This window comes from Pituophis catenifer, unplaced genomic scaffold, assembly GCF_029215685.1.
Source record: "Pituophis catenifer annectens isolate HBS135680 unplaced genomic scaffold, rPitCat1.0.hap2 SCAF_1, whole genome shotgun sequence".
Lineage (NCBI taxonomy): Eukaryota > Metazoa > Chordata > Lepidosauria > Squamata > Colubridae > Pituophis > Pituophis catenifer.
In genome coordinates, this window is record NW_027256881.1 from 247,948,898 (window position 1) to 247,972,912 (window position 24,015).

A 24,015-nucleotide genomic window follows, 5' to 3' on the forward strand; every position below is an offset into this window, starting at 1 on the left:
TAAAAAAAAAAACAGTTCTATATATCCCTTCTTGGTGTTTTGTGGAAATAAGATAAATCTGACTGCAGTGCTGTCAGCGTTTTTCAAGTTATTTTTTTTCCCCCCTTCATATTCCAACAGTACTGTATGTTCAGTACTGTCAAAATATAAACACCATCACTCCGCCCACAGTCACGCATTTTGATTTAATTATTGGTTGGTAGTCTTTTGACACAGCCCCAAAAGAAACATTGGCATAACATTGCCATTTGTTTAGGGACAATTTAAAGTTACAACAGCAGTGGAAAAAAGTGAATTATAACTGGTCCTCGCACAATCATTGCAGTATCCCCATGGTCATGTGATCAGAATGTGGGTGCTTGGCAACCAGCATGTATTTATAATGATTGCAGTGCCATGTGGTCATGTGATCACCATTGTGAGGACCCGGATTAAGCTGACTTTGTATAAATAAGAACACTGCTTGGGGGGGGGAGGCGGGGCGAAAGCCCTACTAAGCAGGTATATACAAAAGATATGAAGACTTGCTTAACACATTGTAAGCCGCCCTGAGTCTTCGGAGAAGGATGGCGTATAAATTGAACCAATAAATAAATAAATAAACTTGCAATTTTCCTAGCCAGTTTCCAACAAGCAGAGTCAATGAGGGAAGTCAGATTTTCTTAACAACCATAGATTCATTTAACAACGGTAGTGATTCACTTACCAAGCATGGTATATTGTGTGTGTGTGTACACACACACACACAGACACACATATACATATCAGCGGTGAAATCCAGCCGGATCTATCCATCTCACACGAGCCAGTAGGGCGGCAGTGGGAGGCTCCGCCCGCCCACCGGGACATCATTATGTGCTTTTTTTGGCATGTGCACGCACTCACATTTCCGAACCGGTAGTGAAAGTAAGTGCATTTCATTGCTGATACATATACACCAGGGGTGAAATCTACTTACCTTCCTTACCGGTTTGGAAGTGCACGTGCCATGCAGAGGGTAGAAAACACATTACTTCCTGGTTAATACCAGGAAGTAATGACACCTGGGCAGGTGGGCGGAGCTTTGCTCCACCATCGCTACCGGTTCTCTGAACCACCCGCCACAATCGCTACCGGATCGCTTGATCCGGTCCGAACCGGGAACATTTCACCCCTGACACACACACGCACACACACACACACACACACACACACACACACACACACACACATAAAGCTATGGGAACTGGGCAGTAGGGTTCTTTCTTCCCAACAGAATGCTTAACTGACGTATAGCTTTCATTGCTATTAGTTTTATGCCTTTAAAAAGGGGGTTGACCAACTGCGGCATTGGAAGTGATAATTAGAAGCTTCCATCTACAGAAGCTCCCTTGATTTGAATAAGAAGTGCTGGAAGGCTCCTTTCATGCATGTCTTTCTGAGGTACTCCGAAGCATCTGATTCACTAATTTTAGAAACAGAAAGTCATTCCAAGTACAGCTTTTGTTTCACCCAATCTGATTCATATTTATGAGGTGGATTGTTGTCCTCCTGCCGCTGTCTACTTCTGTAATCCAACTTTCACAGAATATCCATGCCTGTTAATCACATAGCAAGATATGTTCCTCCTGAGTTTAATTAACGTACTTTTCTTTCATCTTCCCCTGCAGGAATCTACATTTTGATTGCTGTTGGAGCAGTGATGATGTTCGTGGGTTTCCTAGGATGTTATGGAGCTATCCAGGAATCACAGTGCCTTCTGGGAACAGTAAGAGACCTTTTACACTCTTGTTTACATTTTCCAGCATTTCCTGAGAGACTTTCATTGAGTTTAATGATTACTATTATAATGGCGAACAGTAAGAAGAGTTTATGATCATGAGGCACTTTTATTGTTCCATATAACTTTCTGTATCAGTAATTAGAATTTACTTTATTATTTTACTACATCCAATAAGGCAAAATTAAATCTGACAATATGGAGGTGCTACCAGTATTGTAAGTAGAAGATTGAATTTGGGGCCTGAGGTTCAGATTATTTTGAAAAAGATTATACTGTACTTCTCCTGAAAGAAAGGGTTTGGAGTGTTCTTTGATGCTTAGCTATCGCTTGATCCACAATTGTGGCAGTTGTGGTGAGGAGTGCCATCTCTCAATTACATCAGTGTGCCAGTTTTGTCTCGTCCTAAACTGGTCACATTTCAGCAGTCATTACTCATAATTTGCTTACAGTCTTTCTTGACTTTATTAGGAGCTGCTCTTGAAACCTGACCAGAAACTGCAGTTAATGTAAAATGCTGTTGTTAGGCCGATTAATTCAAAGCACAGGGATCATCATCCAGAGAATGCATATTAGATATAATTTGGGGAAGGACTGAGATCAGAAATGAGAAAAAATAATTAGGACTGTCCTTCTTTGTTTTTAAAAAAGGTAGTATAACTGATGTTTGGAATAGCTTACATGCTATTTTCATTAATTATAATGACATTTCCATTGAAAAGGATCTTTGCCTGTATCACACCTGATTATTTTAAATTTAAAATATGCCAGTGCAAATATGTGAAAATAAGTGCAAATATCTGCTAAAGAAAGAATAATCTGAAGAAGGAAAACAAACATGGCTGAGCTCCAGAGAATTAGCAAGTAACAGATTTCAAGAAAATGGTGACAGTGATTTTCCTCCTTTGATCATTTAAAATAGAGCTGTCTGAAGTAAGTTGCATATAGTCCTCAGAAACATATTCCTCACTGACAAAGTGAAAGTTAGTTCCCGATATAGCATAGCTTGTTCCATTTTATTCACATTGTTTTGTTAATGGTTCCTCTGTCTCTCCTTTCCATTGTGTCTTCATGTAGTCTGTCACTATGCACCAGGGCCTGGAAATAATTATTTTCGTATTTAATGACTTATTACAGTAAAGGGGCTTCTAGATCATAACATACCTAATATCCATTTTCTTTGATTTCCCCTTTGCAATTTGTTTTCATTAACCTGGAATATAATGTTGTTAAAAATTTAACCCTCTCATCAAAATGATAATTTAATTGTATTTAACACAATTAAAATGTTGATGTCTTCCACCTAGGAACTTTGTTAATGGGTTGTCTGTAATCAATGGAGGCGAGGGGGGGGGGAGGGAGGGAGAGAGAGAGACAGAGAGAGAGAGATTCTTTTTATTCCAGTCCTCCTATATACAGTGTGAATATGAAACAAACTAGTAGCAGTCTTGAATGGAAGGCTAAACAAAATGTATGCCTTTTATTAATGGCTGTAAGAACACAAGTAAAAACAGTGTTTCATCATTTGGTGTTCTGTTTATCAACAATTGAGTCTATCACTGCAAAATATATGGATGAACCAAAGACCTTTTCTTTGGTGGAAATGCCTCTAGATTTCCTTAATCTGATATTTATCTTTTTTATTTCAGTTTTTTACATGCCTTGTCATCTTATTTGCTTGTGAAGTGGCTGCTGGCATCTGGGGATTCGTTAATAAGGATCAGGTAAACATTTTATGATGACGATTTATTTTATGCATTTACGCATAGCTTTTATGTTTATGATGCATCTGAGAGCCTTACAACTACTTGAGGGTTAGATGTTTAATGTTTATTGTGGCATAGGTTTTCCAGGTGTTCAAAGCCACTTTATTTTCATCTTCCCACTCTTCCAGTCTCCCAGTAGGTTGGTTTGATTGACTGCCAGATTAAACATTTATAAAAGATAAGGTTGTCCTGCTGCTTCTTTACTTTTCTTACTTTACTTTACTTTTCTATTCTGTTCTATTCTGTTTCATGAGACATCATCCTTTTCAATGCCTCTCTGCTCTGTGCTAGCCAGCCTGCTGCAGCGGAAAGCGTATTGCCATAATTTGCAATTAATGGAGTACAAGAAAATAATGGCATTTGATATATTACAATGAAAGGCGAGAAAAATGGGATAAGCAAGGGCTCTAAATCCTAACTTCTCAAAGAAAGCTGGTGGTAATAAAAGCTTTCCAGTGAGCTTCCTGATTAATAGGAATTGAGACTTGGATTTATTCCTGCTGAAACCAATCTTGAGGTCATGTCACTTCAGCAGCTACAGTATGAATGGTGTCAGTTTTAATATGTGGAGGATGATCAGTCCCTGGGGAGCAGCACGATGCCCCACCTGGTAGTGCCATAAGAAACTATCTGTCTGCTCTCCTCGTTTCTTTTCCACTTGTTGTGGTAAGCAGGCTCCAATTCTAGAAGCTTAATAAAAATAAATACACTGCAACTATCTACCTGTCACCGGAGCTACTATGACGCATACATAGATGGTGCTTTTACAAGTGTCATGACAAGCAGAAGACAAATACTTGTCCCCAAGAGTTTAACAATCCTGATTTCAGGATAGAGTGAGGAAAAAAGACTTTTGAAGAGGTGGGTCTTAGAATGTAAGGTTGCCGTGTAGTGCAGAGATCCCCAACCTTTTCGGTTTTGCAGACCGGTGGTGGTGGAGAGGGGTGGTTCCACAGGTGTGGTGGGCAAGTGCGCACACACACAGCTCCATTTGCGCGAGTATGCCTGCCGCTTGCACAAATGGAGGGTGCTCGTCCACTGGTCACGCGACTGGGGATGCACTCACACTCACTCACCACTTCCGTGGCCCGGTTATGAAAGGCTCAAGGCCCAGTGGTGGGTCGCGGCCAGGAGGTTGGGGATCTCTGGTATAGAGGACTGCTATTCCCTATATTAACTTGTCAATCATTCTTCTATCTCTGGCTTCCTTCCTGAACTTTTTATAACAGTCACTTACCAATTATTCTTCAGTCCCTCCGGACCTCCTAAGGATGTGCAAATTTTAGGGTCCCTCAGATCTGCTATTTGTTCTCCCTTGAGTGTAAATTATGCTGTTTTTCCTGCGTAAGAATTGGTCTTTAGAGAACTGAATTTGCAGGTTTTTCCATGCCATTCTAGTTTCTAAGGCACATGGATTTTGCATGTTTTTGTAATTCATCAAAACATATCTGAAGCAAGGCACTACTGAAATACAAAAAAACTTGCGCATTTTCTTGAATAACAACAACATTGTCATATTTCCTTTTATTCTCTCTCAAAACCTATGTACTGTAAAGTGAACGCCAGTATAACAAGACTAGATCTTAGGGAAGGATTCATGTAATGCTGGGTTGATTTGTTCAATGATCCACTTGTTTCTTTTCTTGGCTATCCATGTTATTCTCAACTCCAACACCTAAGTTCAGGAGTATCAGTGTTTTTTTTTCTATCCAGCTTTTTCAGAGAGAAACTTTCACTTCCATAAAGTGTCATAGGGAATATCATTGCCTGCACTCTTCTGATCTTTTTAGGTACAGACATATACTGTAGTATATGCATGGCCTTTATAGCTGCTCTACTATATGACGTACTTCTTGACTTTTGTTACTATTGATAGTTATTCTAAAGGGCAAGAGCTGTTCACAGCTTCGATATCTTTGATGTCAATTCTAAGGCTCATTGTTATAGCTTGTTGTCATTAATTCCTCTTTATGTTTAATCTGTTTTTTCCACTTGGCTTCTGTTACTATAGTATGCAGATCTTTTGCATTCAGAGCTATCACAAGTAGTGTCATCACTACTGATTAATAGCTGCTTAGTGCAGGCTATTAATGCTTCTTCCTCCAATTTTAAAACCATCCTTATTCTCTTCCAGTGCAGCTTCCTTTATATTCAGCATATAAATTGAATAATTTAGGTTACAATGTTCAGCTTTGTCACAATCCTTTGCAAGTCTATTTTGCCATGTTCTGTGACTTCCTCATCTCTTTATAAGTTTCACACGAGATGTTTTGGGATTCCCACTTTTCTAAGCATATTTCCCAATTTGACACGATCAACCCAATCATATTCTCCCAGCAGTGTATATTATTACTTACTTGCAGAAATTGGTAGCAATAACATTCATTCAGTGAATCACTGAATTAATGTATCCTTTTTTGGAGTGTATGTTCGATTATAATAAACCTTACTAACCTTGTTAATAGTACTATTATTTCCTTTTCTAAAGGCAAATAAAAGTTTTGTTTTTGCCTTTCTTGTTGCTCTGTGGCTGAATCTCTCTTCTCTTGTCTGGTTTCTTTTTACCCAACCTCACACATTGCTCCAAAATGATTACACCAGTGAAGAGACAATAATATGATTCTGATATATTACTCCATGTTCCATTTATTCTGCTTCCAGAGGTGTAGTTTCAGTTTTGATTATGCACAAAGGAATGAAACAATTACAGCGCACAAGAATAATTTAAATGACCCACATCCATTTTTCAGTATAAAATGGCCACTTTGTTTTAATTACTGCTGTCCTATGAAACCCTAAGTGTACAAATGGGTGAAAATTATATTGTACTTTTTTCCAATAGTCCATTCCAGGTAGCACACGGGCATTATGTTACACTTAAAACTTCTCCCCAGGGCAAATTATTCCATAAAGAAAGTTCTCATTTTCTGTTTTTAAATTAAATCAGACATCCAGCTTCTCAGCTGCTCACATTTCAAGGGAGAATTTAGAACGAGAAAAACAGCTTTACTGTAAGCATGTTAGTGAACAGCTGGCTCAGACTTCTAGTAGTCCAGTATAATTTTTTGTTGTTGACATTTTGGCCAAAGCAAGAAAATGGCATGAATTTCTTTAAAAATAGAAATAGCATTTTAGGCTTATATACTATCCCATAGTGCACTCTCTGGGAAGTTTATAGTGTAAGCATTTTTGCATATTGCCCCCAATAATCTGGATCCTCATTTTTACTAACCTCATAAGGATGAAAGGCTGAACTGGTCAGGATTGAATTCCAGGCTGGGGGCAGAGTTAGCCTGTAGTACTACACTTTAACCACTATGCCACCACTTCAGTACACTATCTTATTCATTCTGCAGTATTATCATGAACTACTATATAAAATGATTGCTTTGGAATTGTGGATTGCAACATTCGGGATGATTGATTTACCACTTGTTTCCCTTTTTTAAACTCACAAGGGGGAATTCAATCTTTTGCTTGCATATTTCAGCCTGGATATATAAAATTAAGAGATGAAAGCAATCTCACAGATCCAAAAGGAGAGCAGGATTTCTCTGTTTGTTTCTTCTTCCAGATAGTGCCTTTTTATTTTTCGTTGATGTTTTGTTTAATTACCCTCTTTTCTTATACAATTTTGCTCTACCGTTAAACAATTTTACACAACTTAGTGTTTCTTTATTGATGCTGTCCGGATGTATTGGACTATAATACTCTTTCCAGACATTAAGGTGCCAAGTTGTGGAAGCCTGGAAACAAATATTTATAGTGTCTATATAGCTTGCTTTTTTGTTTCAAACTGAATTCATAGCAGAGTTAAGAGAAAACAAGAGAAAATGTTTAAAATAGTTCTTCTGGAATAATTTGTATTCTATAATCATATCCTGAAAAGCTTTCAAGATCTGTCCAAAAGGATGAACAAAGTCTACCTGTTGTGCTGGAGGTGAAAACATGTTTCATAGTTGCAGAAAAATCTCTTAAAAAACACTCTTACTCTTAGCGCTGGTCACTCTTCTCTTTTAATGAAAGAATCATTCCTTGCAAAGGCGCTTCATACTGATCTCTAGTCAAAGCATTTTCATAGTTTAAAGATGAAAAATGACACTCCAGAGTTTGTCTAGAAATGGTAATAGGCAGAGAAAGCAGTACTAGTATACATGGCTGTACAACAGCCATTGTAGTTCAAATACTTCAAAAACACTACATCTTTTATTTTAAAGGAAATATGACCCAATTTACCCTCTGTCCAGGCTAGTCACCAGGCCACCTTCCTTAAGTATATTTTGTCCAAACTGAGCTTCATTTGATTTTTTTTTATCTTGCTCACTGGTTCTCAAAACAGTAGCTATCCAGGACACTGTATTGGTTTAAAAAGAAAAAAATACTCTTGGTGACATTACCCAGACCCCAGGAAGCAGCACATAAGATTACCCAGTATATAATATATACTGGGTAATGTTTCCTATGTTACAGTTTACATATTACTTCTACAGTACAACTGAATGTTGGCCTAAGTTATTTTATTGTGCATAGAGTCCTGCTCATCAGTATAGTTGATACCATAATTCATGAAATTTTCCTGCTCATCAGTATGGTTGATACCATAATTCATGAAATTTTCTTATCACTACTAAATACTTCCTGTTAGAGTTTCCACAATCCTTGAATGCTTCGTAGGCTGTTTTACACCATAGTTAGGACGTTTAACAGTAAGTCTTTCTTTCCCACTCTCACTGGAAGAAGAGTATTAAAAAAAAGTTCTGATATTGCCCAGTGACAGAGTTATACCCCCATCTCTAATTTTAGAATAACCAGCCAGAATAGAAAAAAGACCTTCGCAATAAGTCTGGTTTACCATTTCGTGGATACACAGTTCCATATTGTCAACTAGCTTCAACTAAATGGTGATTGTGGATCTGCAAATTTAATTCAGGTGTCTGAACTTTGTTGTTTGGTTATCCGGTTGTTAAGATTATTGGAATCAGCAAGATCAAGCAGCTGAACAGACCAATGAGGAAAGAGTACCTGTAAAAGCCCACATCTATTGCATTGAGAATATATTGTCCCCTGTTCTCTTTTGCAGATTGCCAAAGATCTCAAACAGTTTTATGATCAAGCATTGCTTCAATCAAAAGACAAGGATGAGAACAAGGCAAAAAAGGCGAACGCTGTTGTGAAAACCTTCCAAGAAACAGTAAGTTATACAGTACACTTTGGTTGGGAATCAAATTTAATCTTCACAGTTTTTTGCTTGAGCAGTTAGTTGGTTAAATACCTGCTTGAAGTAACTGTAAATTAGAGGTAGTCCTTGAGACCAGCAACTGGATCATTAAGCAAAATGGCCGCTAAGTGTAACTGTACTTATAATCTAAACTTCAGCTTTTCTTTGCTTTCCAGATGTGTGAAAGTCCTAAATAGGAGGATTGATCACAAAGTTATTTTTTTCATCACCATCACAACTGCGAATGGTTGCTAAGCAAGGGTTACCTGCATATCTGTTGAAGCCCAACTCTGTATTCTGTAAAAAACGTCTTACTACAAAGGATCTATCCCCCATTATTTATGTCTTAAGTATTTGTAGTTTTCTGAGGAGAAATCTCTAAGGAGTAGTTTTTTTAAAAAAATTATTCATTGATTTTGCAAGTGTAATCGAACAAAAATGTAAAGAATAAAAAAGATTTACAAACATTATAAAATGAGCTTTAAAAAGTGCAAAAAGACAATTATATCAATTTGAAACCATATATTTGCATTAAAGGTCAATATTAGACTATTATGCAATAGTTAACAACTAAAACCAGTATAACTCAAATTGTAAATGAAGATAAAGAAATTACATTAATTACAATACTGCTTAATCTATAAAGTTTAACAGATTTATCAAATCATAATCTTAAGGAAAACCTAAACTTTGGGTGTGAGATGAACCTGTTTATAAGATAATAATTCAAAAATTATTTTCACATTATAAATAAATTAAGATTTATTTTTCAGTTGTGAATTTAATTTTGCTTTTGAAGCATCTTCCATAAATTAGTTTGTCATTCTTCTACAGAAGGAATTGGTTATAATTTCCAGGGAGAAACAAAAAGAATTCTTACATCTATTACCATATGCAAAGCCAATTCAACATACTTTAGGAATATTTAATTTAATGTTTTTATTTATTCATTCAATTTGTATAGACACCTATCTCAGTCAATAACTCTGGGCGGCTTACAATTCAAAAATATATTAAAATTAAGACACTTTTTTTAAAAAATTTATATGCCGCCCTTCTCCGGAGACTCAGGGCGGCTTAAAATGCGTTAAGCAATAGCCTTCATACTTTTGTATATTTATACAAAGTCAGCTTATTGCCCCCACAATCTGGGTCCTCATTTTACCTACCTTAGAAAGGATGGAAGGCTGAGTCAACCTTGAGCCTGGTGAGATTTGAACTTAAAGTAATTGCAGACAGCTGATGTTAATAACAGTGCTTTAGTCTGCTGCGCCACCAGAACTCCTAAAACATTTTAAAGCAAAAACATCCAAAATAGACATATTTGTGTATTATACAAATACATGTATATATTATATATTTAAATGTACATTCAGAAAAATAAGGGATGTGGTGGATCAGTGGCTAAGACGCTGAGTTTGTCGCTCGAAAGGTCAGCAGTTCGAATCCCTAGTGCTGCATAACGGGGTGAGCTCCCATTACTTGTCCCAGCTTCTGCCAACCTGCCAGTTCGAAAGCATGTAAAAAAATGCAAGTAGAAAAATAGGGACCAGCTTTGGTGGGAAGGTAACAGCATTCTGTGCGCCTTTGGCATTTAGTCATGCCGGCTATATGACCATGAAGACATCTTCAGACAGTGCTGGCTCTTCGCTTTGAAACGGAGATGAGCACCGCTCCCTAGAATCGGGAACGACTAGCACATAAGTGCGAGGGGAACCTTTACCTTTACTTTTAACTCAGAAATGGTAGGCAGCCATTAAAATAGCACAATAGTATGTAAAAGTATTATTTGATTAACTAATATCTCATATTTATAATACAACCTAAAGTGACATACAACTGTGATATAATATCCTGTCCTTTCTTTAAAAAATAGAAAAAATACTTTAGTGCTTATTAAAATAGCTATTTAAAAAAATAGAATTACAAAATGGCATTCAGCTACAAATTAAAATACAACCTGAATTACAGTTACTGTAATTTACAGTAAATGTGTGCTGAACTTAAGATGGCCTCACACACAACTGTTTTTCATGCCAGTAGTTGTAATCAAAAAATTGTAGGACACATACATAGAAAGTGCCTTCCTCACTAATGACAGGGTAGTGAAGCAATTTAACTTGATTTATAGTTTACATGAACAACGCTTGCAGTCACATGTCCAGAAGGAACCAAAATGCAACAAAGACAGTTTAATTTGTAAGTGGTGCAAAGAATCCAAAGGAGAAAATACCCTACTATGTGGCTTTGGGGAATCTTTTCTAGGTCATTGCCATGGAAAGTTCATTTTTAAAACAACTGAACAGGAATAGTTATTACTGGATTTTGTTCATATATACATACAGTATATCACAGAAGTGAGTACATCCCCTCACATTTTGTAAATATTTAAGTATATCTTTTCATGTGACAACACTGAAGAAATGGCACTTGGCTACAATGTAAAGTAGTGAGTATACAGCTTGTATAATAGTGTAAATGTGCAGTCCCCTTAAAATAACGCAACACACAGCCATTAATGTTTAAATAGTTGGCACCAAAAGTGAGTACACCCCTAAGTGTATGCATTATTTTACATACACCCATGCAGAGCCAGGTTACAGGCAATCCTTGACTTACAACCATTCATTAAGTGACTGTTCTAAGTTGCAACAGCAGTGAAAAACAAATCATTTATTACAGTTTTCAAACTTATGACCGTTGCAGCATCCCCATGATCATGTCATCAAAATTTGGATGCTTGGCAACTGGCTCCTGATAATGGCGGCTGCTGTGTCTTGAAGTCACATGATCACCTTTTGTGATCGTCTGACAAGCAAAATCAAAGGGGAAATCAGATTCACTTAACAATGTGTTAGTAACTTAACAACTGCAGTGATTCACTTAACAACTGTGGCTAGAAAGATGGTAAAATGGGGCAAAGCTGACTTAACAAATCTCTCACTTAGCAACAGAATTTTTGGGCTCAATTGTGGTAATAAGTCGAGGACTACCTGTAACCACAAACCTTCCATTTTATTAGACTGCCTCTAATGGCATGGCGAGCTGTTTATAAAAAAGGAAGAGAAGGGAAATAATTCTGCTCTTCTTTTTGGAGTATAACTCTTCATTGAGATCTTAGCTTCTACATAACTTCACTTAAAAATTATTTTCCAGGAAAGGATTGCCTGTTTTTGAGATTCCGGCCTTTTGAGAGTTTTGAAAATCAAGTGATTTTGTTTCCTTTCTGGTTGAAAGTTCTTTTATAATGATTCTGATACACAACCCCCCCTTTATCCCTGCATGATATGATACAAATTCACTGCAGATGATGAGTAAGTAATAGAAGGAAAGTTCAGGTATCAAGCACCACAGGATGAAAACTGGGATTTTTGGGAAAAATGTAATTTAAAATATTTGTAGAAAATACCAACAATTAATTTCTTTTTCTTTTTCTCTCTCTTCCCCCATCCTTGCCCGCCTAGCTAAATTGCTGTGGCAGAGATTCTGCAATTACATCTTTGTTCACCAATGAATGCACTCTAGGAGAAGCAACACAAGTAAGAAAATCATCAATATATTTTATGTATATATTAAAGATAACTTCCTACACAAAAGATAAAGGTATATCCATTTTCTTCAATACAGCAAGTTGATTGGGACTGGGACTGGGACAAGTGTGCCACTAGACCAGGGATGTCAAACTCGCATTATCACAGCATCGTCACGTGACGTATTGGGACTTTTTCCCCCTTCGCTAAACCAGGCGGAGCCAGCACGTGACGCATCTGGCCCGCGGGCCCCAAGTTTGACACCCGTGCATTAGACCGTTTTATTTTTTCCAACTGAACAAAATGCTGGAAAGATATCATGGACAGGGGCTTAGCATTCTTGTCTGATTGGCTGCCCGTCAGGAAGATAGCTCTCTGCCATTTGAGCTGAATGAGACCAGATTTATATAGTGGGAGAAGCTGACAGTAATGAGATTGAGTTTGAAAATGGTCTGATCCAATCACCTAGCACATCCCATAGGGCAAGCATTTAGGGAGCTGCTTGGAATTTAATGACTCTTCCTTTCTAAATCCTCCCCCTCCCAAATTATGTGAGCCAGAGCACCTGCATTCAGATGCAGAAAGCCACATATATTGTAAAGACATGCCACATTTTGCAGTGTTATGCAGAAGAAATTACAGATGCCTTCTGTAGCCATTGCTACAGATGCTTTCTGTAGCCTAATAAAGGGACTAAGAATAATTCCCAAAGCCGTCTTCTATGTGATTTCTCTGCTTATCTTGTTCGTTTTGCAGCACTAGCAGCTGTTGTGGGAAGACTCCTGCCTTGATGTCTTCCATTCCCACAGTTAGAATTTTCAGTGAGTCTAAAGTGGCAGAGTTTTGTGAAGTTCTGGGTTAAAGTTGTAGTGATGCAAATTAGGGATGTGCAGAATAGTTCAGATTTAAATTTAAAGGCGGTTCCAATTCAGAGCAAGACACACGGTTTTTTCCCCCATGAATTTGGTTCAGATATAGAGCAAAACACATTCATCTCATGTGGAATCATTTTGAGTGTTCCATGCTATTTTAGGTGGTGCGATTTATCATGCTGCAAAAGTGGATCAGGGTGGGGAAGAACAGTAAGCTTCATAAACTTTTAAATACCAAGATGGAAACAAACAGGCTGTGTACATCAGTGGTGGAATTCCAATTTTTAACTACCGGTTCTGCGACGTGGCTTGGTGGGTATGGTGTGGCTTGGTGGGCATGGCAGGGGAGGATACTGCAAAATCCCCATTCCCTCCCCACTCCTGGGGGAAGGATATTGCAAAATCTCCATTCCCACCTCACTCTGGGGCCCACTAGAGGTGGTATTTGCCGGTTCTCCGAACTACTCAAAATTTCCGCTACCAGTTCTCCAGAACCTGCTGAATAGCACTCCTGGCGTACATGGTTGTCTATAAAATTAAGTTTATGCATACACGGGCAATTGATTTGAATTGTTCTGCAGGGAGGGAGGGAGCCATGCTTCATATTCCTTTCAATTAGTTTGCCCATGGCAATAGAAGAAGGATATACTTAGTTCTCAATTCAAAGAAGGCAGACTAGGAGGAGGATGAAACAAAAGCTTCCATAATATAGGTTTTCAAAACAGTTTACGGTTTCTCTTTCTCTTTCTTGGCTGTTCTTGGCCTGTTCTTTCTTGAACAGGTATGGTGACCAAAGAATGCATAAAAACATTAAGTGAGGTCATCTGACAATTCAAGGCTCAATTTCAATAAGCTGATCATACCCATTTTTATCTCTTGGATCCAGGTTAGTCAAGTGATGCTGTTAAAATTCTTGTCCCAGCATCTGGAGACTAAACCAGCTCCAACTTAATCCTACCAAGACTGAGTAGCTGTGGATATTATGGTTACCCAAGAGCTGTGTGGATTCTTCAGCTTCAGTATTGGGATTAAGTATCCCTGATCAAAATTAGTGGCCAATCTGGAGATCACCATTGACTCATATCTCCTGCTTGAAGAATAGGTGGCAGCTGTGCCCAAGAAGAATTTGCATAGCTTGAGAGTCACATGCTCGTTCCTGATCAAGAGAATCAGACAATCACTCATGCCCTGGTCACTTTGCAGTTTGATTGCTGCAATGTACACTACATGGCGCTGACCTTGAAGTCTCCCGTCATGCTCCAACTGATCCAGAATGCAGTCATGGACATACCTCATTGTGCCCATGTGCTATCATTGCCTTGTGAGCTATACCAGGGTGCTTCCAGGTTCAATTCAAGATGCATGTGAAAAGTTCTGGATGACATCAGGGCCAGGATATCTGAGGAACTCTGCATCTCTCATAGTTTCTGCCCAGCAGACAAAAATTAGCAGAGTTGGCACACTCCAATTCCTTTTGATTAAACAGTGTCCTCTATCAAGAGCCATGTTGTGTGTCTTCCCTACTGTAAAGCCTGCTCTCTGGAAATCACCCTAGAGATTCATGTAGGTCTTAAAATATTCATGATGTCTTTGAAAACCTGGTTGCTCTCCAAGATCTTGGGGACAAGATGGGTATTGTCCCGTTTGTAGATGTGTTTCTGTCTATATAGTTTATTTTTCAGAAAGATGTTGATTTTGTTTACTTGCATTGTATTTTCTTATTGTTGCATGTTTTATATTGTGAATTGCCCAGAGCAATACTGAGAATTTACTAAATAAATCTATAATCTTTTTACTTCAGGTAAGCACTTGTCACTCTAAAATTGATGAGCTGTTCTCTGGAAAGCTGTACTTGATTGGCATTGCTGCCATAGTAGTGGCTGTAATCATGGTAAGTGCTGGCTCTGTTGTGCACAGTGGAATGTTCCCAAAGAGCAAAATATATTGCTGCACTTTCAGGAATTGTGTGTAGCTGGACATTGGGAGGTTTTTTTAAAAAGGGGTGTGGGGAGCTTGACCTTCGAAACATGTATTATCCTGTTCATCAAGTTTGTGGTTTTGGATGGGGGAAGGAAGTTTATTAGCAAGATGAAAGAAGGCAAAGAAACGGATGAACTTGTTGCCAAGAATAAGCTTGGAAAGCAAAGACACTCAAAAGAGCTCTTTCCATCTCATTGAATAATATTCAGTCTTGCTAAGAAGAAATAGCAGACATGCCACTCCCCTCCTCTATTGTGATGGCTGTGAACATAATTTCTTATATCTATAAAGGGATCTTTGTTCCTGGGGTAGCTGATGTGCATTATCCCAAAGAGAAAAGAAGCCCCGCCACTTTTGCCAATATTCCTTAATTTGCTCCTTCTCTAGCAGAGAAAGCTGCAGGTTGACAATGCAAAAGCCTTCTTCTTGGGCCTCCAGGCAGCAAGATTGAAAAAGGGAATTTTTTAGCTCAGCCTTTCCCAGGTTGGATGCACTTCAGTGTGTGGAGATCAACTCCAGATTTTCCTAAACAGGAGAATTCATGCTGAAAATGCATCTGGAAGGGACAAAAGTTGAGGAAAGGCTCTTCCAGGCAAACAACTCACATAAACAACTGGGACTCACCCTCCTTGAATCAGGGCTCATTTAATATCCCTTTCTGCCTTTTCGATTGAGATGGTGGATTTTGTTATCATGTCGGTTTCCTTCTAGAGGTGGCTTTCTTTACGGTAGTCTTGAGTTTGTGACAGCAAGTGAGACTGGGATTGCTGGTGCTAAGTGACATAAAGGCAACATCACACAACCACATTGTTTAGCAACAACAATCCCAGAAGTCCCACTTGTTGTCATAGTCCCAAGGTGCACAAGTCAAAGCAGGAAGTCCCAGGCAAGGAATACAAGAATGCTGCTGGGTATGGGGGTGTGTGGCAGGGAAGCCAGCACAACCTATGCATAACTTGGAGGAAACCAGGGCAGAGGGGCGCTGTGGCACCACATGAGTGCAGGAAGGCCAGAGTGACATAATGGAGCAATTTGTGATCTTCCCTGCTGGCTTCTCCAATGACTTTGCCAGTGAGAAGCTGTCAGGAAAGGTTGCACATGGTGATCGCATGACTGCAGAAATGATGCTTCCTGATCAGAGCTTCAAGGATTGGTCATATGTCCATTTTTTCAGTGCTGCCATAACTTCAGTCGCTGAACGAATGGACTTAAGTTGAGGATTGTCAGTTTTTTATTTGATCCAATTAAAATTAGGTGTGACAGCGTTTAGCTTCCATCACTATTAATTATGCTGCATTTGCAATGCAAGGCAATTTAGAAATTCTGTAACATTTCCAACATTAGCAAAATCCCATCTATAAAGTTCATGTTTGGTCTTTATTGTTTATTTGTTTGTTTGTTTATTTATTTATTTATTTATTTATTTATTTATTTATTTATTTATTTATTTATTTTTGCTTTAATTTATATGCCACCCTTCTCCGGAGACTCAGGGCGGCTTACAATGCGTTAAGCAATAGTTAAGCAATAATAAGTTTAGTATTTAAAATAATTAGAGAAAGATAGGATTAGAATTAATTTTTTTGTTTATATGATTTTAAATATTTTTGTTAAGTCACCAGTAAATTCCATTTGTGTTAAAGCCCATTTCAGACATGCTACCCAGAACTTACTTATACATTAGGCTGCTTGAAAGAGAATAAAATAATGGATTGCCTGCAGTTGTACAGGTGATCCTTGACTTGCAACCACAATTAAGCCCAAAATTAGTCTTGTTAAAGGAGACGTTAACAAATGAGTTATGCCCCATTTTACAACTTTTCTGCCACAGTTGTTAAGCGATTCACTGCATTTGATAAGGTAGTAACCTGGTTGGTTAGATGAACCTGGCTTCCCAGTTGACTTTGCTTGTCGGAAGGTGGCAAAAGGGAATCACATGACCGCAGGATACGGACACACACACAGGCATCTGGATTTTAATCACATGATCATGGGGATGCTGCAAAGATCGTAACTGTGAAAAACGGTCATAAGTCACATTTTTCAGTGCCGTTGTCACTTTGAATGGTCACTAAACAAAGTGTCGCAAGTCAAGGACTATCTGTAACGTGGCTGGAGTCTCACTGTCCTCGTCTTTTTTTCTCGGCCTGCAGATCTTTGAGATGATCCTGAGCATGGTGCTGTGCTGTGGCATTAGGAATAGTTCTGTCTATTGAGAAGAGGAAGAAGAGTGCTAAAGTGGTGGTGCCAGCGTGACCCGAAGTGCCACTGCCTGATCAGGAGACACTTGTAACAAAAAAAAAAGAAAGAAAGAAAGAAAGAAAGAAAGAAAGAAAGAAAGAAAGAAAGAAAGAAAGAAAGAAAATTATGTATATAACTTTTCAGATATTATCCTACGGAGCGTATCATTCTTACTTGGAAGTCTTCTTGTTCATTTTAAAGGATGGGGGAAAGGAGAGTTTTCTGTATATTTGTGGCAAAATTAGTTACACACCGGTTTATGGGTTTAAAAAATGCTATCCTGCTGGTGGTTCCGGGCTTTTATCAAAAATAGGCTTTCTCTCCCTCTTCTCAGCCATTGCTCCCATTTTATCAAGAAATGGGAATTTATGAATTTATTCTTCAAGGGGTTTAATCCTTATGAGGAATGTGGAAAGTGTTTTGCTTTTTTTGTCCTCTGGTGGAGATAAGAGTAAAATCTTCCTGTTCCAACTTTTTTGTCTTGATTATAAGAACTCTTGGATTCTTGGACTAAATGTGTGAGCATAAGTGTACAAGAGTCCCTGAGCAGAATTAAACTGTTTTGCTATTCTGTTACTAAACATGCACATTTGTCAGTATTTTTTATAATAATAACCCCACCTTCATTAAAAAGATTTTTAACCAATTTGCATAAATCTATTACCTTGATGTCCATTACGTTTCCTGGAGACAAAGCAAGGATCCAAGTCACAAATCTTCACAAAATGCTAATTTACAGAAAGGAAGAGTTAGCCCCCAACCTGGTTTCTTAATTTTGATATAATTCTCTCTCTTTTTTTTTAGATGTAGGTCTAATAATGGATTATACACTCTTTCAATATCTTAACACCCACATTGCTTACACATTATTACTTCCGCTGCAAATATTGCCTAACGTTTGCTTGATAAATGTGTAGTATTCTAATGCCAAAAATAATTATTGTGGGAAACCAATTAAATAATTTCTGGAAGCCTGTTCATTAAATGTAATTTGTTGGTTTTAAAGAAACAACTATTCTGTATCATTGAAAAGACTTGAATAAAGCTAGATAATATCCCTCAAGATACATAAATAGGAGTATGACCCCACAAATAAAATCTTGAACCTATATTCCAGTAGGCAACCTGTACAAATCGTGATGACAAAGAAATATTTTTTTAATTGCATCGTCACAGAGCAAACCTAAGCCTTTCATACTTGTGTCCTGGCATCAGACACAAGTACCCAAATCACCAGGTTTTTGTATCATGACATGCATTTCATTGTTTGTCCCATCCCCTACAGATTCCTGTGTTTCCTCATCTCCGTACACCAGAAATAGAACAAGAAAACTATAAACTGGGCAGTTATCCAGAACTCCTAACCTCATCCATTATGTTTCCAGACAGATACCTCTTTCATATATATCCAGCTGAGAGTTCACAAAATGATCTCCTCTTTGATTTGCTTATGATTTCTGACCATTCTTTCCCACTTATCCATCCTTAGTGCAAAACTGGAAATTGTCTTGTTCTTTCCCCAGTTCTGCTAACTGTATTTTCTGTTAGCCTCCAGATGTTTGAAAATCACCTGGGACAATTGGTATTATTGTCCAATACATCTGGAAGTTTCCAAATCAGGGAATATTCATTGTGCCATAGAATGGCCATAAGCATAGAGTTTTGTTTTTGAAATACAGAATTCACTAATACAGATATAAACTTATCTTGTTTACCACCTCTTAGTTCCTCAAATTTATCTTCCACAGTTTTCATGCGGTTCTTGAAGAAATCATTTTAATCTTGGTTTCTTCTACTGTACCACATCAGCTGCAGTAGAATTCAGTGTCCTTTAAAATAGTAGTTGGAACAAGTGAGCTGGATGTTAGCTGAATCAATCTATATTTACCTAAAAGGAAGACAATTCTAAAATTAAAAATACTAGTCTCTTCCCATTGAAAGAGGGGGGGAGGACTTAACTGCCTCCTTGATTGTATTCTTGTCTCTTTTTAAAGTAAATTATTTGGAGTAAAAACTACTCCCTTCAGGCAGACAAAGCAAATATAACAATCTGTGTAAATTAGAATCTCAGGATACACAAGACAGATCAGAAAATAATCTGTTGATTAGACATTTATTTCTCTCTCAGTCCTACCACGCTGCCTCTTGTTCTCACTTTCTGGTGTAGGCAGCAACCAGATTCACTTCCTCCATGGGGGTTCTTTAAATATCTGTCCCAAATAAAAATCATTTTGTTTCTGGCATCCTTAGGAAACTATGTCTCAAGAGTCTTGCTGATTATGCTTGCAGGAAATAAGGAAGACATCTTTTAGCCTTAGAAATAGCCTTAAAGCAACACTGCCCTGAATGTCAAGTTTGCATGCACTAAAAACAAAAGTGATTCTAACAGTTTTCAAAGGCTTTGGGGTTACATGGTCCAATATACTACACTACAGTATATGTACAAATCCTAGGTATCAGTTGTGCATGTACATTTTATCTACATACATATATTGTGTGTGTGTGTGTGCATGCGCATTGGGATCACCAGAGTACAGAATGGATATGTGTAACTCTCAGCCTTTTATTGGATGTCCATGAGAAATGTGTATAAATGTGCAACTAAATAGTCTCTGTCTTGTTTTTCCTATATCGTATTTGAATATTGTTCAGTGTTCAGTTGGTGATATGTAAGCAGCCAGAGATCTCTTTTGAAGATTAATTACTCTGTCCTTTAGCAATTGAAATGGATCAAGTGCATTATTAGGACAAAAAGTTAGCTTTGAGCAAAGAACACTTTTTAAATAGAAAGTGTGGTGTAGGCCAGCGTTTCCAAACTTAGCAACTTTTAAGATGTGTGGACTTCAACTCCCTGAATTCCCCAGCCAGCATGCTTGAGGTCTAAAAGTTGTTGAGGTTGGTAAATACTGGTGTAGATGATGATTGGATGCCCTGGCTCAATATAAATTGTAATAGACCAAAAGAAAATTAAGGAAGATTTTCTCCAGGTTACCAAAACCTGCCTATTTGGATCAAAAACAGATAGAGTTTGAAATGGCAAAGAAGGGGGTGCTTAAAAAGATATCTGCCCTTTTAGAAGTTTTTATTAGGAGCAAAATGCATTTTGAGCAATAGATTGAATATGTACCTCTCTAAATCAAGTAATGTGAATGGAGACTGCTAGATTTTTTTTATTTGTACTTTTTATTTTTAAAAAGTGGCAAGTATGTTGCTTTTGCTCCTGGGACTAGAAAAGCAAAAGTGTTCACAAGTTTGAAGTCTTGATTCATAGAATCAAATTCCAAAAAAAAAGAAAATTGAGTAGCAATTGAGCCAATTTGGTTGACTTGAGCAGTGTAACTGTATACAACATTTCAAAACAAACAGTTTGTAATGTTTAGTCAACAACAAAGATAGGTAAGAAGCGTCTTCCAGCTGTTTTTGAATTTCTACTCCCAAGATTCTTTGCTTTTGTGCTGGGTCTGATGGGAGTCGCAGTCCAAAACACCTGGAAGACATTAGATTGATTATATCTAGTCTAGAGAAATTGAAGATCCCATTGGAAAACAAGTTATCCACTCTATTACTTCAAGCTGCAGCTGACAAATGATTTACAGAAATGAAATTCATGTATTGAAAAACAGGTGATGGAGAGCTTCTTCTTGATATATTGGGATTTTTTTCCCCCCTGTATGTAGATTTCCTTCCTCTGTCTAGCAGAGCACACACATGCATGCTGTCTGAAATGATGCAGTCTCTGATCAGTCATATTGTGTGGACTGCTGTTTGTGTAAATGTGCCTAAGTCCTTTTTCAGTACCAGTAATGACAGGATCTGTTTCTTTAATCTGTCTACAAAGAGCTGAGGGATTAGCAAAAGAGACACAGATGCCTTCCGGATTCAAAAACTGGCTGATAAATTGGCTAATGAAGTATCCCATGTGCGGTACCATCTGCCATAAAATCAAGCCATAAAAGTGCCTACGTTGAGATTGAAGGAATAGAAAAAATTCTCTTTCAGTATAGCTCTTAATGTTTGGAGGAAAGTGGAGAATTGAAAATGTTCATTTCTAAAATGAGATGAAAAGCTTAGGTAGAATGAAGGCTTCATGCCAATTGGAGCCAAGTTGAACAAACTGAAGTTTTATCTTCACAATAATTTGTGTTAGATCTAAGAAAATTCATAATGGTTATGTGTCCCAGATGATGTAAATTGGCAGAATTGGAATATGGATATGCCTCAATCTTAATTTTTTAAGATGCTTGGGGAAGGGTGGGAGGGAGAGAGAAATTATGATAGAGAAAAAAAATCTCTTATAAAAAGCCAGTGCAAAGTCAACGTGCCCTCTTAAAACTGCTTATTTAAGGAGGGTAGACTTTCTCAATCCCTTCTTCTCTGTAACATTTGGGAAATTCTAAGAATTGAAATCCATTATTCTGGAAGGGACCAGATTGTAGAAGGTCAGTGTACTGTACTGGGAGGCCAAACTGAGCTGCTGGCAACATGGAACTGAATGCTTTGTTTTGTTTTATATAAGAGAACCTGTCACAAGCTATGTTAACTTTTCTTCTTTGGCTTTTTTTTTTTTACTTTTAAATATTTCAATAAACATTTTCTCTAGCGTGTGTTGTGCTAGGAAGCTCTCTTTTTTTACAACACCTGAGTACTTCAACTATCACATCTCTATAGAAATAGCAAAGTCAGCCCTGGGAACAAAGGACAAAGGGACAAAGGCCAAAACACACATGAAGGGCACCACAGCTGTTAGCCATTTCCATTTGAATCTTGCTTATTTCTTAGAAAAGCCTAAAACTCCATTTATGCTCAAATTTGATATGTTTAATTAGAGGGTAAATGCAGCATCTCCTTTTCCAAAGTGGTCAATCTTCTTTTGCTTGCGTGGTAAATTGTAGATATTTGAAGGATTTTGTTATAGTGTACAAGCACTGTAACAACAAACCTGCTTTCAAATCTAAGGGCAATAACATGGAGTCAGGATCCTGCAAATGGAGTTTTTTCTCTCTTGCCAGAACAATTCTGTCTAAAAAAGCAACTTCCCTTCCCACCTCACTGTTCTCATTGTTTGGCTAGTCTTGTGCCTTCAAATCACATCTATTTACTGTTGTCCTGTTTGTTTATTGAATGTTAAAATATCTCTCAAAATAACTTAAAAAAAAGATACATGAAAATAATTTTAGCAGCCAAAAAGGTATATTGTAAAATTTACTCTTGGCCTAGTATGGGTGTGCTAACCCACATTCTGGATGAAATCCAATTTCACTTTGCTCTTTTTATACTTTTTTCCTGTTTAAAAACAGTCTACTTCCTATTCCTCAAAGTATATATGAAAATTGAAATTACATTGAAACTGAAGTATGCTTCATCCTGGTATTGTATAAGATGACTCCAGTATGTCCTGTGTCAGAAAACCCAGTTCTGTTAAATATCTCCAGAAGGATAACAAGAACAAAGTAGATAGACACTGCAGAAAGATATGAAGGCGATATGAAGAAAGAGTATTAAAACTAGTTTTCTGTTCAGCTTCAGAAATCTGAATAACCTGAACTATAAGAACAAGAAATTTAAACTGGACTTTTACACTTATTTGTTCATACAAGTACACACATACTATCTGGCATACAAGTACCACTACACATAATTCTCAAATCTTGGTTCTGTTTAAGAAAGTGGCCCACTTAAAGTCAAAAAACTCCAGCTTTATTTATACACCACCTGATTACCAAGTACAATAAACTGGTTTTATGCTCCACTTGGGAGTGTCCGTTAAATCCAAATTTACATCATGCACATCAGTTTGTTGTTTGCAAGCCATTCATGGAATTACCTAGCAATAATGACATTTGAAATAATAGTGCAAATTATGATTTAATACACAAGCCTTTTGTGAAGGTGAAGTCTGAGCAAAGATAATGTAGTGAATCCAAAGTTTACTGAACCAGTGTGTATTAAAAGGGGGGGGGGGAATAGTCTTGGAAAATTATAGCTAATTGTTCCAGGTGTAACCCCTTTATGTACATACTCAGTAGAATAGAGATGGAGAATAAGGCATCAGTGGTCCCTCTGTTCTGTACTATAAAGGGAACAATTTGGTGAGGGGGGATGATGTACCCAACAGAAACCACGCTTCCCATCCACATGTTCTTTGACTTATTGAGATTCTAATGCTTACTCTCAGGACTTTGACTTCCCTATCTCCTTTATAGTTCCACTCAAGATCTATCAGCTTAACTGACTCTTGACTGACTTAAGATGACTCTTGCTTAACATTTGGATCATGAATCAACTGAAGAAGCTTCTTGGATAAGAAGTGAAACATTTTCAAAGGAAAAAAACCAAGAAAGTCCAGTTGCCTTTGGGAAAAAGCACCTTTGGAATAACCATGACCTGAGAATTTCTATGGGCAACTGGTAGTTATGGCAGAAGGGACTTTGGGCTCTGCTTTTGCTTTCCTTATTGAAATGCCATTTGGAGGACATGGCTTTCTGAACCATTCCTTGGGTGGTAATTAAACAAACTCCCGAATATTACTATTATATTCTGTATTATTGTGTCTGTTCAAGTTAAATGTCCTTATTACTTTTGATTCCTTAATCTTTTGTTCCTTGATATAGATCACTAAAAGGAAGAGAATTGCAAAAGTAACAAAATG

General features: G+C 37.6%; 1 protein-coding gene across 1 annotated transcript in view; it reads left to right on the forward strand.

The window, feature by feature from the left end:
• The window catches only part of CD81 (CD81 molecule), a 73,081-nt gene extending 51,111 nt beyond the window's left edge, over positions 1–21,970 (forward strand). The window contains exons 3-8 of the mRNA XM_070933292.1: positions 1,650–1,747; positions 3,409–3,483; positions 8,606–8,716; positions 12,208–12,282; positions 14,947–15,036; positions 17,279–21,970. Coding sequence (XP_070789393.1) covers positions 1,650–1,747; positions 3,409–3,483; positions 8,606–8,716; positions 12,208–12,282; positions 14,947–15,036; positions 17,279–17,341 — 512 coding nt within the window. The 3' untranslated portion in view covers positions 17,342–21,970. The remainder of the gene's footprint in view (positions 1–1,649; positions 1,748–3,408; positions 3,484–8,605; positions 8,717–12,207; positions 12,283–14,946; positions 15,037–17,278) is intronic.
• Positions 21,971–24,015: the final 2,045 nt, after the last annotated feature.